The 17,500-nt window shown below is 44.5% G+C and overlaps 1 protein-coding gene across 1 annotated transcript in view; it reads left to right on the plus strand.

The window, feature by feature from the left end:
• Nucleotides 1–958: 958 nt before the first annotated feature.
• The window catches only part of LOC308162921 (putative ribonuclease ZC3H12C), a gene marked incomplete at both ends in the record, with an annotated part of 23,393 nt that continues 6,851 nt past the window's right edge, over nt 959–17,500 (plus strand). Inside the window, 2 exons of the mRNA XM_080537062.1 lie at nt 959–1,507; nt 1,721–1,812. Of these exons, the coding sequence (XP_080393188.1) occupies nt 959–1,507; nt 1,721–1,812 (641 nt within the window). The remainder of the gene's footprint in view (nt 1,508–1,720; nt 1,813–17,500) is intronic.

Here is a 17,500-nt window from a genome sequence, read left to right on the forward strand (position 1 = left end):
ACAGAGAGTTCCAGAGTGTTAGGAGACAGACAGAGGGTTCCAGAATGTTAGGAGACAGACAGAGAGTTCCAGAATGTTAGGAGACAGACAGAGAGTTCCAGAATGTTAGGAGACAGACAGAGAGTTCCAGAATGTTAGGAGACAGACAGAAAGTTCCAGAGTGTTAGGAGACAGACAGAGAGTTCCAGAGGCGGGGAGCAGAACGGCTGAAGGCTCTAGATCCCATAGTAGTCAGGCGGGCAGAAGGGATGACAAGTTGGTTGGCAGAGGAGATCTGAGACTACGGGAGGGAGTGTGAGTAAGAAGGAGCTCAGAGAGGTTTGAGGGTGCTAGGTTATGGAGAGGTGAGAAGGATAATCTTAAAGTGAATACGGAATTTGATGGGGAGCCAGTGAAGTTGTTGGAGAACTGGAGTGATATGGTGAATGGAGGGAGTTCTGGTGATATGGTGAATGGAGGGAGTTCTGGTGATATGGTGAATGGAGGGAGTTCTGGTAATGATGCGTGCTGTTGAGGTTCTCCAGGTTTTATTGTTTCTGTTCGAAGACAAAAGGAAAGTGTTCACTGCTGTATATATAACTGTATATATAACTGTATATATAACTGTATATAGAACCTGTATATGTAACATATATATAGTTTATATATAACGTGTGTCGTTTTATTTGCTGTTCTACAAAGAAATACGTATGACATGTTTCACTCCATGGGTTAATAACTCTGTCACCTTTGTCTCTCCCTCTCCCCCCCCCCTCCCCCCCCCCCCCCCTCTCCCAGGCTTCGGTCTCCTGGGATTGGTCAGAGAGCAGCCGGACAGCAGCAGCGGTGACAGTGGGGTCGTCCAGAGGTCAGAGAGGTCAGCCGGGGGTCAGCCAGGGGTCAGCCAGGGGTCAGGGAGGTCAGCCAGGGGTCAGCCAGGGGTCGGAGGTCAGGGCTGGATGTGTGAGACGGCTTCTTCATGGGCCTGAAGGACCATCTGGAGGAGGATGGAACAGGCCGCCTCCACAGCCTGGGGCTGGAGTTGGACTACCTCCACGTGGAGGGCACCGCCCGGCGGGCAGGCAGCCTGGGCCTGAGAGGCACGTCTGGGGCCGAGGCGGAGGGTGGAGAGGCGGAGGTGGAGGCGGAGGCTGGCGGGGGGGAGGGTGGAGGGCGGGTAGCAGCCAGCGGTAGCAGCAGCGACAGCAGCAGCTGCAACTCCACGTCGGAGGACAGCGAAGACGAGAGGTCTCAGAATGTCCTGCCCCCCACCCCCCGCCCTCTCCTCTCCTCACCCAGTCACCCCCCGCCGCCCGGGGACCCCCCAGCCCTGCTCTCACCCATCCCCACCCTGCCCCCCCCCGACACCTCCTCAGACCCCCTCGCAGACCGCCAGGCCAAGGTGGAGTTCGCCCTGAAGCTGGGCTACCCCGGGGAGCTGGTGCTGATGGTGCTGAGGAAGCTGGGCTCGGAGGCGCTCATCAACGACATCCTGGGAGAGCTGGTCAAGCTGGGCACGCGCTCAGAGGCCGCGGAGCAGGGAGGGGGAGGAGGAGGAGGAGGAGGAGGGGGAGGAGGAGGAGGGGGAGGAGGAGGAGGAGGAGGAGGGGGAGGAGGAGGAGGAGGAGGAGGAGGAGGAGAGTCTTCGGGGGTCTCCCAGTGCCCCTTGTCTTCCTTGTTGTCGTCGGCGGGGGCGGTCCACTCCTCGTCCTGCTCGTCCCTGGACTCGTGCCGGATGGAGGGTGTGTCCGGGGGGTGCGGGGGGTGCGGGGGCGAGGAGGAGAGGGAGAACCTGAGGCCTGTGGTCGTGGACGGGAGCAACGTGGCCATGAGGTGAGAAACCCACCGTCGATACGACCTCCTACACACACACAACCTCCTACACACACACACAACCTCCTACACACACACAACCTCCTACACACACACACAACACCTTGTGACGTTAGAATTATATGGTTCTATGATCTGCATTTTTGTCCAAATTTAGTTTTTTTACATAATCTGATCCATTTTTGATTTGATTTGATTTTTTATTAGGAATTATACAATAGCATCATTTACGCATTATGACACTAAGTAATGTCCAGAGGATGGCACTTGAAAGCATTATTTAAAACACTTATTTCCAAAGTGGTCCTTGATGGAATTAGGTGTTTATTAATGCCTGTGTGGTGTTATTTTTAAAATGTTGAAAATGTTTAGTTAGTAATTCATAAAATACAAAGGTTCCATCTCACAAAACATAATGGAATGTAAAAACTTTGACGCTCAATATCTCTGAACTGCCCTAAACGGAGATAGAACCTTATCATTCTAAACGGAGATAGAACCTTATCATTCTAAACGGAGATAGAACCTTATCATTCTAAGCTCACGATTTGGGGTGCGTTCATTAATTCACTCTATTCAACTTCAAGGAGCGCTCTGAAATAGGTAAATGTACGAGTGGTCAGTTAATAGTCTTTACAAACCAACTGTGCGGACACCAGTGGTAACATTACCATCATTTCACTGGTGGCCGACAATATTATTGACAGCAATGTGCATGTCCATGTATGTATGAGTCCTTGACGGAAGTCCAATCTCGGCGACCGCAGAGTGTCTAAAGTCTGATCTTCTAACTTCATCCTGCAACTGCAGAATGTTAGGAGACAGACAGAGAGTTCCGGAGTGTTAGGAGACAGACAGAGAGTTCCAGAGTGTTAGGAGACAGACAGAGAGTTCCAGAGTGTTAGGAGACAGACAGAGAGTTCCAGAATGTTAGGAGACAGAGAGAGAGTTCCAGAGTGTTAGGAGACAGACAGAGAGTTCCAGAATATTAGAAGACAGACAGAGAGTTCCAGAATGTTAGGAGACAGACAGAGAGTTCCGGAGTGTTAGGAGACAGACAGAGAGTTCCAGAATGTTAGGAGACAGACAGAGGGCCCTATTATGCACTTCATAAGTCTTAAGCAATAAGACGAGGCGGTAGATCTAAACGTAAGACGTGGAGGCGTGGTCAAGGCCACTTTGCTATTATGCGTGCGGTAGTGGGCGCCTAAAACCCGGCACTAAGCAAAGAAATTAGTCATGGGTGTGTTTTGGGCGTCTTCTCAATCAACCCAATCAGCGTGCCAGGTGCCATTCCCTTTAAGAACCGGCTGCGTTGAGTCATTAGCGCTATGCTATTATGGAAGTCCTAAGAAGGAGGTCAGCGCGCTTCTCTGCAGAAGAAAGTAACAAGCTCGTGCATGATTATTTTCTGAATAAACACGGCAATACCTCCGCTTGTGAGTTGAGAAGTATTACAGAGGGGTCGCTGGAAGACTGCAGGAATGACAGATGTTGATGTCATTATATTACTCACGGCATGCTCGTACTGTATGTGCACAGTATGCGGAGGCAACATACTGTACAGCGCTGGCCTCTCCCTTCTGAAATAAAGCATTTATACTGTGACCGTAATCAGTGTGCGAATTAAATCACGGTGTGCGGGGGAGCCCAGGGATTAAAGCAAAAAAAATTATCTCCTAACGGAAAAACAGAATCAGGCCAAATCGGGGCCGGTGGCTTTCCGTGCGCAAAGCGCGCTTGCGATTTTCCGTTCTACGTTCTAATGCTTTGACTTTTCTTTCGGAAAATGTGAACACATTTCCGCGTTGTCGAAAATCAATGACACATCGCTAGTCAACTAACACGGCTTGTTTTATGAGCCTGCTAAACAATGTACAGTAGTGTTCTAGTTAACTAGGTAACAATGTACAGTAGTGTTCTAGTTAATGTCGAATATTTCTCTGTTTCAGTGATTAAAGAAGAGGTAAAAAACTCCTGGCCAAAGTTTAAAAGTATTTATTCAAAAAAGATCGGGTCTTCAGATTACAGGCATATGAAACAGTCACAACGTGATTCGAGGTAGTCAGCAGAGCAGCATCAGCTCCTCCTTGAGCACAGGGTTTTATAGCGGCCCTCAGCCAATCACATCACAGTATGTTCTTGGCCAATCATGATCCTTCCTTCTAGGCCTCTGATTGGCCTAGACCCTCGGGGGCGTGCATGTGTGTGTGTGTGTGACTGCGCATGTGCGACAATTCGTGTGTGTGTGTCAGCGCATGTGCGACAATTGAAAATCTTCCGAGATCGTTTGTAAATGAAATAATAAAAGTATTTAATAAAGTGTATATGAAGTAATAAAAATATACGTGTAATATATGTGTAAGATATACGTTATATAAGAAGGCTATTAATGTGTAAAAATATACTACACATCCCCCCTCGGACCACCCAGAGGGTGTTCCGAAACTAAATGATCACATAAACCAAAACCAAAACACAAACCCCACATATCACAGCTAAGAAAATATTAAAAAAAAAAAAAAAAAAAAAAAATTAAAAAAATAAAAAAATAAAAAATAACTATTAAGAACCCAAAGACATCATGCAAAAAATAGAAACCAACCAATAATAAAAAGAATCCTGAAAATAACAACCACAATTAAACTAAACACAGTCCATCATGCACAAATTAATATAGAAACTTCCAACGACCGATGTTTTCTTTGTCCTTGAAGCGCCAGGGACAGAGGTTACTAGCACATGAACCCAGTTGGAGAACAGCCTTTACCGCTTTCTCAGATTGATATCCTTTCCCAGTCAAGAGTGTTTTCTTCGTTGTGCTAGGAACAGAACCGCTTTCCTATCTTTGCATAACCACCACACCACTACCCAACTGACATCAATCACATGATATAGAAAGAAACAAACAGTAATCGAAGCAATTAATCATAAAACATCACTTAATAAACAAATCATCAAAGGAGGAAACAAAATCAGAAAGCAAAACAGAATCCAGCTTTTGCTCATCAGCTATGTTGGTCAACATTAAAGCATTAATAGGAACATCAGAAATACACTTTCCACAACATTTGATCAAAATACCAAGTAACATAATACAGATGATAATGACAACAAAAATAATAGCGACGGACCTGATCATATTACCAATACCTGAAAAAGCAGAATCAAAGAAATCTAACATATTCCAACCGTGTTCTTTATGTAAATCCTCTACACCCTTCTTGTTAGATTCATGAAAATCATGCAAAGCGTTACCAGAATCCGAAATATAACTGCAGCATTCACCGCCTATCAAAGCACAAGTACCACCCTGACTGGCCAAAATAATGTCCAAAGCCATTCTATTTTGGAGAGCTACATTCTTAGTTTCAGTCAATTCAGTGGCCAGGGCAGACACTACAGCATCCGAAGCATTAATGTGTTTTTCAAGAACGGATGATAAGGCACTTAATTCAGTCTGAGAGTTGTAGACACCATAACTTGGGAATATTAGGCCAAAAAACTTCTGAGCGGTAGACAACGCCCTACGACTACGATGGGTTGCTTGTTTGTGAAGTACAGACATCTCCTCCCGAGTAACTTTCCTAATCAAAGGTATCAGATGAGCCAAATAACAACCACCCTCAATCAAAGCAGGAAGCTTAGAGAATGCATCATTATCACACACAAGAAACACATGTTCCGGGAGTTGAAGCTCCGTACCAGGATACGAGAAAATGGTTCCACCTATACAAGACGCAGCCCCTAACTGACGAACCGAGCTGATCTTGGGCCGTACTTGAATGTCAATACAGGTTGTAATATTTACGAGAGGCATGACTTTAAGCTGCGTGGTGCCTCTCTGCCGTCTGGTAGTATTGGTATCATGTAATTTCATTTGAGGCACCATAGCACAATCAACAACTTTACATTTTAATCCAGAAATAACAACCGAACCCCTCCACCGTGTAGAAGTCACACTCCCAGAACATGACAGATGAGGACTCAATGCAGTACCATTTAATTGAGCGAACATAGCTTGGATAATATATATCTTCTTCGGACCTGTTGGTTGTGACAAATGTGTAAGCCTATCAATAATAACCTTCCCCACACCGCTAGGCCTATGGTGTTTGTTAACCGCTGCTGTCAGACGTTCCAACACACCAATATCCACACCTGCATAGGAAGAATTTAAAGGAACCAGAATCGTGCTGGGCTGACAAGAAGAGCTCTGGTTCTTGCCCTGTAAAACAAATGGGGCTAAACCCTGCCAATTATAATGAAGCCATTCTGCTTTAGTTAACGGTATGGGGAAAAACATAGGAGCAGACGCACTTACAGGGACCTGTTGACAAATCCAGCAATCAGAATAATTCATTTTTGAAGCAAAATCTTTCATGATACTAGTGGCAGAATTAGGGTGGGACCGTGTCCCCAGGTGATTAGAATCATACAACAAATAATCGTCAGTAGCGACTACAATCGCCTTCGTAGGAGCCTTCACAGCAACATTTTCAACCTTTCCTGGTAACTCATCGTGAACATATTTATGCACCAATGTCTCACAGTCCAACCTATAGTGGTGTGGAAAGTCAGGCCTGGTCCTACAAATTTTGTCCTTGAAATTGTTGGATTTACTAGCCACCGGTTCACCGATATCACGTCTAGCACACCAATACGAGCTCTCTTCCTGGTCAACATTAGTTAATGTCACACGAGTTTCTTGCATGTTGCTTGAGTATTGATCAAGTGTAACATATGTAGTATCCAATAAATACCACTCGCTCTCTTCGGCGGTATAGATCAAACAATCATCAATAGTACAACGTGAATGTGGGCAAGCAAAAGCTCTACTTGCTATGATCATTCTTCTCTGACGTCCAGGCATAACAGTGTGTGAGTAAAGTGTAACATTGTCCAAAGAAGTCAATGGGGTAGGAACACTAAGGGGTATATTAGTCTCTGAAACGGCATGGCTTGAGTTTCCTCCTAATTGGCCTTGGTGTTTTATGGGGTCTGTCTGGTTGAGGTGTATCACTGACAGGTCTGTGTCTCTCAATGGTACCTCGGTCCGGGCAGCCGCCCAGGTTGCTGACATCTCCGTCTGGAGCATTGTCAGGGTTGGAAGGGGTGACAACAGGGGCAACACCAGGCTCGGTAGAACCCCCAAGAGGGGTGTCGCAGTCACTGGATCCTTCACGGTCTCCGTTGACCCACTCATCAGTGGGCTGGACAGGGTCTGGGACGAGGCCCCCGGCATCATCTGCATCATGACGCAGATACTCACCAACATCTTCGTCAGCCTGGATGTCCAAGCTGTGGACTTCCTCGTCTCCAGGGGTCTCCTCACCATCCTGCTGAGGTTCTCCCTCATCGTCCTCATTGGGTGCCTTGATGCAGTGATGAACGTGATACCAGGTGGGGGACCCCTTGATTTGGAGGGCAGTCCCAGTGCACCGAACGACCTCGTATGGTCCTTCCCGTCGAGCCTCATGCCACTTCCGTCTGTAGACCTTCACGTATACCTTGTCACCCGGTTGCAACGCGTCCTTCCTCTCCTGTGCGTTCACCTCCTCTTCACGTTCCTGTTTGTGGAGCACATAAGAAGAGATACTCTTTTGCCGGTTAGTCATGTACTGTACATAGGCTTTCATGTCACTCTCCAGGAGAGCCAAACTTGGCCCTTTCCCACTGGTTCGTACACAGGGAGCTGTCATTATCCTCCCCATTACCAGTTCATGGGGAGTCAAGTGCAGCCCTCGAATCTCACTGGAACGACAGGCCATCAATGCAAGAGGGAGTCCTTCCAACCAATTAAGACCTGTATGCTTACAGACCTTAGAAAGACGGTTCTTAAGGACCCCGTTCATCCTCTCTACTATCCCCTGGCTTTGAGGTGAGTAAATACACCCAAGTCTCTGCTTGATTCCCAACTTTTGTAGTATAAGCTTTACCGTCTTATCCACAAATTCCTTACCATTGTCTGACGATATCCTATCTGGAATTCCAAACCTAGGCATGACTTCCCTGCATAGGAACTTTGCTACAGACTGAGCATCCTTTCTTCGAGTGGGGCAAGCTTCTACCCATCTACTGAACCTGTCTACTACAACTAGCATGTACCTGTATCCTGCAACAGGTTGAATCATGTCCACATAGTCAATCACTAAATGTTTCATTGGCCCGTTTGGGGTAGGGATATGCCCAGTTCCCACTGGTATTCCAGCTCTGATATTGTTCTTCAAACAGACCACACATTGACCAAGGACATGGTCTATTTGTTCCAACAAATATGGAGCCCAAAAACCATATTCCTTGGTGATCTTGCGTCTTACCTCCCCCCTGGACACATGTGCTAATCCATGGGCTTCCTGTATCAGTACGCCTAATAAATCTGGGGGTGCCACAACCAGTCCCTCATGATTTCTCCATAGACCTGTGTCATCCTGACTAGCTCCCCTGGTTAACCATAAGTTTTTGTCTAGCGTATTTGCCTCACTCTGTAACATCAACAAATCCTCAAGCGTGACCATGCCCTGTAACTGTACTTCATGTGTGACCAGCAGAACTTTACCTGCTTTGTCTGCTCCTGTAATAGCTTTGGCTGCATCATCTGCAGCCCTGTTACCTTGTGTGACATGTGATGAGTCAGATCTGTGTGCGGCACACTTCACTATGGCTAATTCCCTTGGTTTCATCATGGCTTGTAACAGCTTCATGATTTGAGCGTGGTGCTGAATAGGCGAACCATCAGTTTTCTTAAAACCCCGTCCCTTCCATACAGCTCCATGTAAATGACACACATTGTGGGCATAGGCAGAGTCGGTGTATACTGTCACTCTTTGTCCGGTTCCCAAATTGCATGCTTCTGTGAGGGCAATCAATTCAGCCAACTGAGCTGAACAAGGCTGAGGAACAGCCTCGGCTTGTTCCACAATGAACTCCGAATTTTGGGATCGGACTATGGCATACCCGGCACGTAAATGTTCTCCTACCCGGTAACAAGATCCATCAGTCCAATACTCAACGTCAGCTTCCTTTAAAGGCAAAGCTAGTAGATCTGCTCTAAGCTTAGAGTACCTCGTAGCTTCCTTCACACAATCGTGTGGTTCCCCATCTTCTGGGGTTGGCAAGGTCTCTGCTGGGTTAAGTGTGTTACATCTTAGTAATGTTACATCTTCCCTTTCCAACATCCTGTAATAATCCCTAATCCTAGGCATCGTCAAAGTGTACTTGCCTTGATTCAAGAGGTTCCTTAGACTGTGGTGGCAGAGAATGGTAATTGGGTACCCCATTGTTAAGGTTGTTGCCTTCTCGTACATAAGATAAGCCCCGGCCATTGCTCTGTAACATGGCGCGAAACCCATTTCTACCTCTGAATATGCGACAGAGTAATAGGCTATGGGCTGTGGACTAGGTCCAATGCCTGTTGGTTGCGTGAGAACAGCGCAGGCATACTTCCCCTCGGCTGAAGAAGAAACATACAATCCAAATTCTTTGGAATAATCTGGAAGCGCTAAAGCTGGCGCTTCTTGCAATTTGTGTTTAATTGTCTCAAACGCCAAATCAGCTTCCCTTGTCCAAGTAATGCAAGATTGGAGGTTATCGCTACCTGTTTCCTTAATCATCCCCCTCAATGGAGCGACTAGTCTAGAGTAATCCTCCACCCATGCTGAACTATACCCAGTAATGCCCAAAAACATCATCATTTCCCTAACCGTTCGTGGTTTTGGAGCCTTCTGAATAGCTTCCAAATGTTCATTTGTGACGCTGCGATGTCCCTGTGTAATGGATTGTCCTAAGTAAGTTACCTTTTCCTGACAATACTGTAGCTTCTTTTTAGACACCTTGTGTCCCTTCTCCGCCAAAACCTTTAACAGTTTAACGGAATCCCTGTGACATGTTTCTTCATCTGGGGCACAAAGGAGTATGTCATCCATGTACTGAATGGCAGTACTACTTATCATCTGTTCTAACCCGTCTAAGTCCTCCCTTAAGACCTGATTAAAAACATGAGGACTGTGTTTGTACCCCTGTGGCATTCTGGTATATTGATAATGCTGACCTTTGTAGGTAAACCCAAATAACCCTTGACTTTCTACACTAAGAGGTATAGAAAAGAAAGCCCCGCATAAATCAATCACTGTAAACACTTTGGCTGTAGATGGAATCTGAGTCAACAGCACATGAGGATCAGGAACTTCAGCTGGATAGCTGACGACTACCTCATTCACAGCCCGTAGGTCATGTACCAGACGATATGAACCATCAGGTTTCGTCACTGGCAGAAGAGGTGTATTGCTTAACGGATATTGAGTTATCTTCAGGACTCCTGCCTCTAACAGTCCTTTGATCTGTGGCTCAATTCCATCAATTGCTTCCTGTTTCAATGGGTATTGGTTTTTCCAAGGGGGTTCTGCACCCGGTATGAGTTCAACTCTCAATGGACGAGCTGATTTCACAAATCCAATGTCTGTACTGTTCTTTGCCCACAGGTCGGCTGGCACATTCTGCATCATTTCTTCTCTGAGGTCTCTGTCAGCTTGTACAGGAAGGATTAGCTGGTTCATTAGCTTCACAGTCTGCGGATGTCCTATTCCTTGAGCAGAGATCATCAGTTTTGTGAACTGTCCATCAATGCTCCTCCAGATAGCAGGGTTTTCTTTTGTCGTTACAAATCTGGCTTTTTCTGAGTCTGCCATCATTGCCCCTAAATGCTTCTGCTTATAGTGTTCAGATATCATAAGTGTCACATGAGGGATGCTACCCTCAATCTTATGCTCCTGATCTAGATAAGTGTCACTGTTTATCTTCATAGCCACTCCCTGAGGGCCTAGGATTATACAACTTGTACTAAGCTGTACCTGTTTTGGCTGATGCTTCAGCCACTCATCTGGGGTTGCATCTGCAACTTCTCTAAAATACTGGAGTGTACAATGCAATGGATCAGTAGGCCTTCTGGCCTCTGCCATGTGTGCCAGGATATAATTGTCCCACATCCTTGCTGGTTCCATTAGGTCTGGGCTAAGCCCTCCCACCCAATATACCATAGATGCGTTGTTGTCCATCATGACAGACAACTGTCTGTTCTCTTGTGGCACTGTCACCTGACAGCCGTCCGGTGTGCATTTCACGGTACAATTTAACTGGCATAGTGCATCTCTCCCTAGTAGCCCTATTGGTGTGTGTTCTGATACAAGTATTGACAGATCTGCTCTCTGTCCTTTGTACTCTAAGCTTACAAGCTCAGTGGTAGGGATCAGCTGTTTAATTCCCTCGAATCCGATTGTCTTCACATATTTCCCAGACATAGGAAGGTGCGTGGCGTCTTCAGGCTTCAGACAGGTGTAGGCTGCTCCACTGTCCACCATCAATTCTAATGGACGTTGGTTGACCGACACCCATATTGTAGGTTCATCTTCAGGCCTGTTTGTCACCACCAGCTGGCACCCCCCTTTCGGATCTTCTGGGCACCCCTATAGCGCAGCTGCTGGGCCTCCATAGGGGTTCACCACTCCTGGAGCCGGTGCAGCAGGGGGCTTATATCCTCCTTTCTGTTTCCCCCCTGCGCCCCCCTGGTTCTTCTTAAAGCAGGTACGTTTTAAGTGTCCATACTGGCCGCATACGAAACATGGTCCTAGTACCTTCCTCGGTGCTGCGGTCCATCCCTCTTGTGGTGGTCCTTGGCCAGGCTGGTTGTATGGAACCACTTGCACCCCTGGTGGCCCCTGTGGGTATGGATTCCCCCCTTGTGGCCCCTGTGGGTATGACTGGGGAGGGACAATTTGCAGTTGCTGTGGCTGAGATGGGACCTGTAGGGCTATAGTCTGCTCTCTCTCTCTGGTTTTCTTGCCTTCTGTCAACTGCACTTGAGTTAGTTTTCTGAGTGAGTCCTCGTCTTGTGCCTTCTGTGCCTGAATCTTCTTTCTAAATAATTCTACTTGGTGTGCTATGTTGTCTATATAAACAGCCTTGCTCATGTGTCGTAGGCCCACCACTTCTGCTAACTTGTTCTTAACTGGGGTAGGGAGACCTTGTTGAATCTTTTCCCTGATTATGGCTTTTTCTAACGGGTTATCTTCGGCATCCTTCCCTGTCACACTTCTCCATTGAGAGTGCACACGGGCAACGAACCCCCGGGGATTTTCATCTCCCCCCAGTGGCTTCACAATGACATTGTCTGGGTGAATGTGAGTAGGGTATGTTTCTCTGATTGCCTTCCACAGCTTGCCTCTGTTTGCTGCGAAGAGTTCTGGATCATAAACGGATGTATCGATATATCTATGAAGTCCCGCCTTCATCAATATTTCCTGCATGGTGTCCAATCCTGTAATGGTAGCTAAGAGTCTTTTCAAATCCCCCATAGCAGCGTGCGTTCCTGTCAATCTCACGTCGACTTGCGTCGTCCAAGGGTGGCCTCCATCTTCCAGGACTGGGAGTTTTTCGATCACTTCTGACAGATCCGTATGATTCCAAGGACGATATTCCATCTGGTTACCTCGAATCAGCACTGGGAAGTTCCCCTGAGTTTCCTCTTCTTCCGATGCTGTTTCATAATCGCTTACTTGTGGCTCCGTTTTTACTTCCCGCCTTGGTGTCGCTCCGGACCTTGGGGAGTTCAACCGGGATGCAGGTGATGCTGCCGCTTGAGATTGACGACACGTTTCTCTCTCTACGTCTAGGTCCTGCAGCTGTTGTCTGTAGTCCTCTTCGTTTCTTAGGATTTTCGCACGGAGTTTTCTTGCCCTCCTTTCTCCCTCCTCTTCATCCCTGTCTTCCTGCAGCTTCTTCTTCTTTTGCTTTAAGCTCTCTCTTCTCTTCCCTGCCTTCAGAGACTTCTGCTCATCTTCAGAACTATTTTCTTCTTTTCCCTTCTTATAGCGTATTTTCCCTCCCTGCTTTTCGGCCCTGGCTAGTAGTTTTCTTATCGGAGCACTGTAGCCTCCTTGTGCATTGCTGTCATCACTGGAATCTTTGCTATCTCCTCCACTGCCATCTTCACCGTCATCCGTCTTGTCCCTCCTGTCGTCCCCTTTTCCCCTCGGCTCCTCCTTCTTTTTCTGTTTGGCACCTGACCTGTTCTCTGGTTCGAAGTCCACGGTCACTCTCGCTCTTCCCCTCTCTAGTACATTTTCATCCTTATCTTGGATAGTGAAGGTTCCGCTCGTACTTAGGACAGGGACCTGAGGGTAGATCCGCTGAGACTTGTCCTCCAGTCTCTTGGCATAGGGAGGAGGACTGGAGATTGGAGCTGTGTGTGAGAATGGAATGTTCACTTTCTCTTCCATTGCTTTGGCCAATTCATCTCTTTTTTCTGGATCCATGTGAGCTGTTTTCTCATTCCAAGCTAATGCTACTTTCTGCCCCTCTACCTTGAAGAGGTCTAAAATAGCTAACTCTAACCTGCGTTTCTCTGATCTAATCTTTCCTTTTTGATGCGCCTTATGTGCATTGATAAGTATCTCCAATGTTGCAATTAATTGTAAATCAAAGGTGCCCTCTGCTGGCCATGGTTGTTCAATGTCTGCCCAACGAATATTCCATTTCGTTGATATCTCGCTAATCTCCTTAACAAGAGGATTCATTTTTTCCACTATAGCCACAGGGGATGAATTTGCTAATATTCCCTTGTCTGTATTAACAGCCCTCACAATGTTACTGGGTTTGGCTCCCATGTCTGAAATATTTATACTGCTTAATATGCTGAAAATATGCTATAAGGTGTACTTTTCTTACAACCCACCTTCTGTTGCTGTATCTGCTAAACAGATGCTAGTCCAACTCTTAACTGTGTCAACTGTCCACACAGAACACTACAATTCCAGAACAACGGATTGTTTCAGTGGTATTGTGTATTATTGACTTAAATGTAATCTATGTGTGTGTGTTTTAATCTAAATGTTTTTTCCCTTATTATGTATGAATGTGTGTCAGTTAATTGCTCAATCAATATTAATTATAGTTCAGGTCAACTTAATTATTAAACTACAAAGGCTGTTCAACACAATTATCAAATTACAAAAGCAGGTCACGGTTTAAGTCTTTCTGATCCACAACCCCTTGCTTGATCAATCCTCAGATAGAAACTGTTCTGCTATTCTTTAATCAAGAACTGTGAAAAAAGAACTTAACTTCAAATAAAAAGATGTAAAACACGAATATTAATCACAACCTGTAAAGAAATCGACTTGTCATTGGGAAGGAATAAAATGATTAATTATTCATTACAATCTGTAAGGAAATCGACTTGTTATTTGAAAGGAACAAAATGATCAATTATCAATTACAATCTGTAAGGAAATCGACCTGCTACTCGGAAGGAATGCACAATCAACTAGACTTAGTCATTTACACTTCATTGATGTAATCCTGTGGAAGAAAACGTCATCCCTAGACCACTATAAACCAATTGATCAAAGTTTTGTGAAAACTGAAAATGAAATAATCTGAATAATTAATTCAATCAATTTGTAATTACTTAAATTAATTGAAGTAACCATCCATCTATCATTGTAAAAGACTATGTCGTCGACCTCAGGCGGATGCACTGATGGAGGACCAGTGTTCCAAAGTGTCTTATCGTATTCTGTCCACTGGAGAGCAGCAAACAATTAAAAATGTCTTATAGTGTTTCATCCACTAGAGGGCAGTAAACAATTAAAAACGTCCTATCTTGTTTCATCCACCAGAGGGCAGTAAACAATTAAAAACGTCCTATCTTGTTTCATCCACCAGAGGGCAGTAAACAATTAAAAACGTCCTATCTTGTTTCATCCACTAGAGGGCAGTCAATAATTAAAAACATCCCATCGTGTTTCGACCAGTAGAGGCCGCCACACCGAAGATGTCTTACAGAATGACTATATCTTACCTAAAACTCTCAATCTATCTTTTTTACTTTTACAATCTATACCTAAATCAATTGTTAAGTGAAAGGAATGAATGATTAGTTAGAATTATTCACTATATCATCATATACATTGATTTAAAACTTATGGAATCAATCAATTGTTTTGGGAAACAAAAAATGAATGATCTGAATAATTAATTCAACTGATAAGTAATTAGTTAAATCAATGTGATACTGAAAAGTCATTCACAACATCAATCTATTCATTAACCTTTTAGATTCTTTCACCAATATTCTGTAAGCGGGCCTATTGGCTCCGCATGCTCTCTCTGTGTTTGAAATGTGCTGGCCCCTGTTTTCCCTCCCGTTTTCCGAGTAACCGTACCTTTAAACTTATTTGAAATACCCCGAGATCAATTCACTATATCTCTATTTTTATCAATCCTAGTCTATGTGTATGGTTTTATCGTTATCGTTTAAGAGATGAGTACTGAAATCTATCAAACCCGCGCGTGTGTATTTGAAAAAATGGATGTCAGGGGGGAAAGAAGCCACCCAACACTCCTTTGTTCTTTTACCAAACCGCTGTGGACTGTAAGATTAATCTTCACACAACACTGCTTTTCCACAATAATTATTATTCTCCACAACACAGCAATTCCAAGAATATCTTTCAATGCAGTTCAACGTATTATTTGCCAAGATAATCTTATTCAAATACTCCTAAAATGGCATATGCTTTCTACTAGGCCCTGTGTGTCCACTGAGTCTGCATCCATTCAGACAAAGAAAAAAATTGGCGCCAATTCAACTAGCGGCCTTGTCCGCAGGTCTGACATGCATTCACACAAAGAAAAAATTTGGCGCCAATTCAACTAGCGGCCTTGTCCGCAGGTCTGACATGCGTTTCAGACAAAGAAAAAATGGCGCCCTTTCTACTCAAACCACGTTTTTCCTCCGTGCTTCTCAAGTAAATTAACAATGTATCCCTTTAAAATAGCGCTATTTTCTGCTCACCAGCACGGACTCTGCTCTTTCAAACTAGGAATTCCAATTCCATACCATTTGAATAGAGCTATCTCCTGACAAACACTCACTTACAAACCACATTAACCAAGCTTTTACACTCCATCAGACGATTGCCTGATACAAACCACATTTATTAGCCCACTAGGAAAACGTCTCCCCCTAGCTTATGTGCTAATACCTTGTTCTCAAAACAAGACTACAGCAGCTCCTTCTCTGCTATACCACAATTACACACACACGATAAAAATCGTACAATTAAAACACTTTTCTCAATACAGGTTTTACAACCCGGCTCTCTCTGACTAACCTCTACCCAGTTATATATTAAAGATCCGTTTTAAATATAGCTCATTCGATATACACAGTCTATTTTGCACAGCTTCGCCTTGTACTTACCCTTTGTTCCCCTGAAGAGTTGCAAAACGACCGGTCATCCAGAGCTATGGAAATGTCCCTTCGTGGTCGCCACTTATGTCGAATATTTCTCTGTTTCAGTGATTAAAGAAGAGGTAAAAAACTCCTGGCCAAAGTTTAAAAGTATTTATTCAAAAAAGATCGGGTCTTCAGATTACAGGCATATGAAACAGTCACAACGTGATTCGAGGTAGTCAGCAGAGCAGCATCAGCTCCTCCTTGAGCACAGGGTTTTATAGCGGCCCTCAGCCAATCACATCACAGTATGTTCTTGGCCAATCATGATCCTTCCTTCTAGGCCTCTGATTGGCCTAGACCCTCGGGGGCGTGCATGTGTGTGTGTGTGTGACTGCGCATGTGCGACAATTCGTGTGTGTGTGTCAGCGCATGTGCGACAATTGAAAATCTTCCGAGATCGTTTGTAAATGAAATAATAAAAGTATTTAATAAAGTGTATATGAAGTAATAAAAATATACGTGTAATATATGTGTAAGATATACGTTATATAAGAAGGCTATTAATGTGTAAAAATATACTACATTAACTAGGTAACAATGTAAAGTAGTGTTGTAGTTAACTAGGTAACAATGTACAGTAGTGTTCTAGTTAACTAGGTAACAATGTAAAGTAGTGTTCTAGTTAACTAGGTAACAATGTAAAGTAGTGTTCTAGTTAACTAGGTAACAATGTAAAGTAGTGTTGTAGTTAACTAGGTAACAATGTACAGTAGTGTTCTAGTTAACTAGGTAACAATGTAAAGTAGTGTTCTAGTTAACTAGGTAACAATGTAAAGTAGTGTTCTAGTTAACTAGGTAACAATGTAAAGTAGTGTTCTAGTTAACTAGGTAACAATGTAAAGTAGTGTTCTAGTTAACTAGGTAACAATGTAAAGTAGTGTTCTAGTTAACTAGGTAACAATGTAAAGTAGTGTTCTAGTTAACTAGGTAGCAGTCCAATCCATTTCGCTGCTGTATTTTGGCTTGACTAGCGAGTTTGTGTTGTGATTCTCACCCTAGTTTCACCCTTTTCCATAGTTTTGAATAATACATGTGTGGACTGACGATGTAGCGCAGCCTAACTTATTCTAATAATTATTTAACATAGTTTTATTCTGATAATGATTCCCCCCTCCTCCCAGACTTACAAGGTCACATTATTATTGGATTGGTTGTTTGGTGCCGGGTGAAGTTAGCTAAACATTTAACCTGCTAGCTAGCTAGAGAAACATAATGTCACTCTCCAAAGGTCTAAAGAGGAAAGTTGACGGTGAAAACAGGGCATTTAAACAGGAATGGACAGCGAACTATGCGTTCATCCTACCTGTTTTCATCAATGCAAAGCCGTTGTGAGAGACTCACATTTTCCGTGCTCACAATGAATGTTCCCTTCCACCTGCGAGTTGTCCTTTT

Source organism: Nansenia antarctica (genome assembly GCF_963989245.1).
Source record: "Nansenia antarctica genome assembly, chromosome: 7".
Classification (NCBI taxonomy): Eukaryota; Metazoa; Chordata; class Actinopteri; order Argentiniformes; family Microstomatidae; genus Nansenia; species Nansenia antarctica.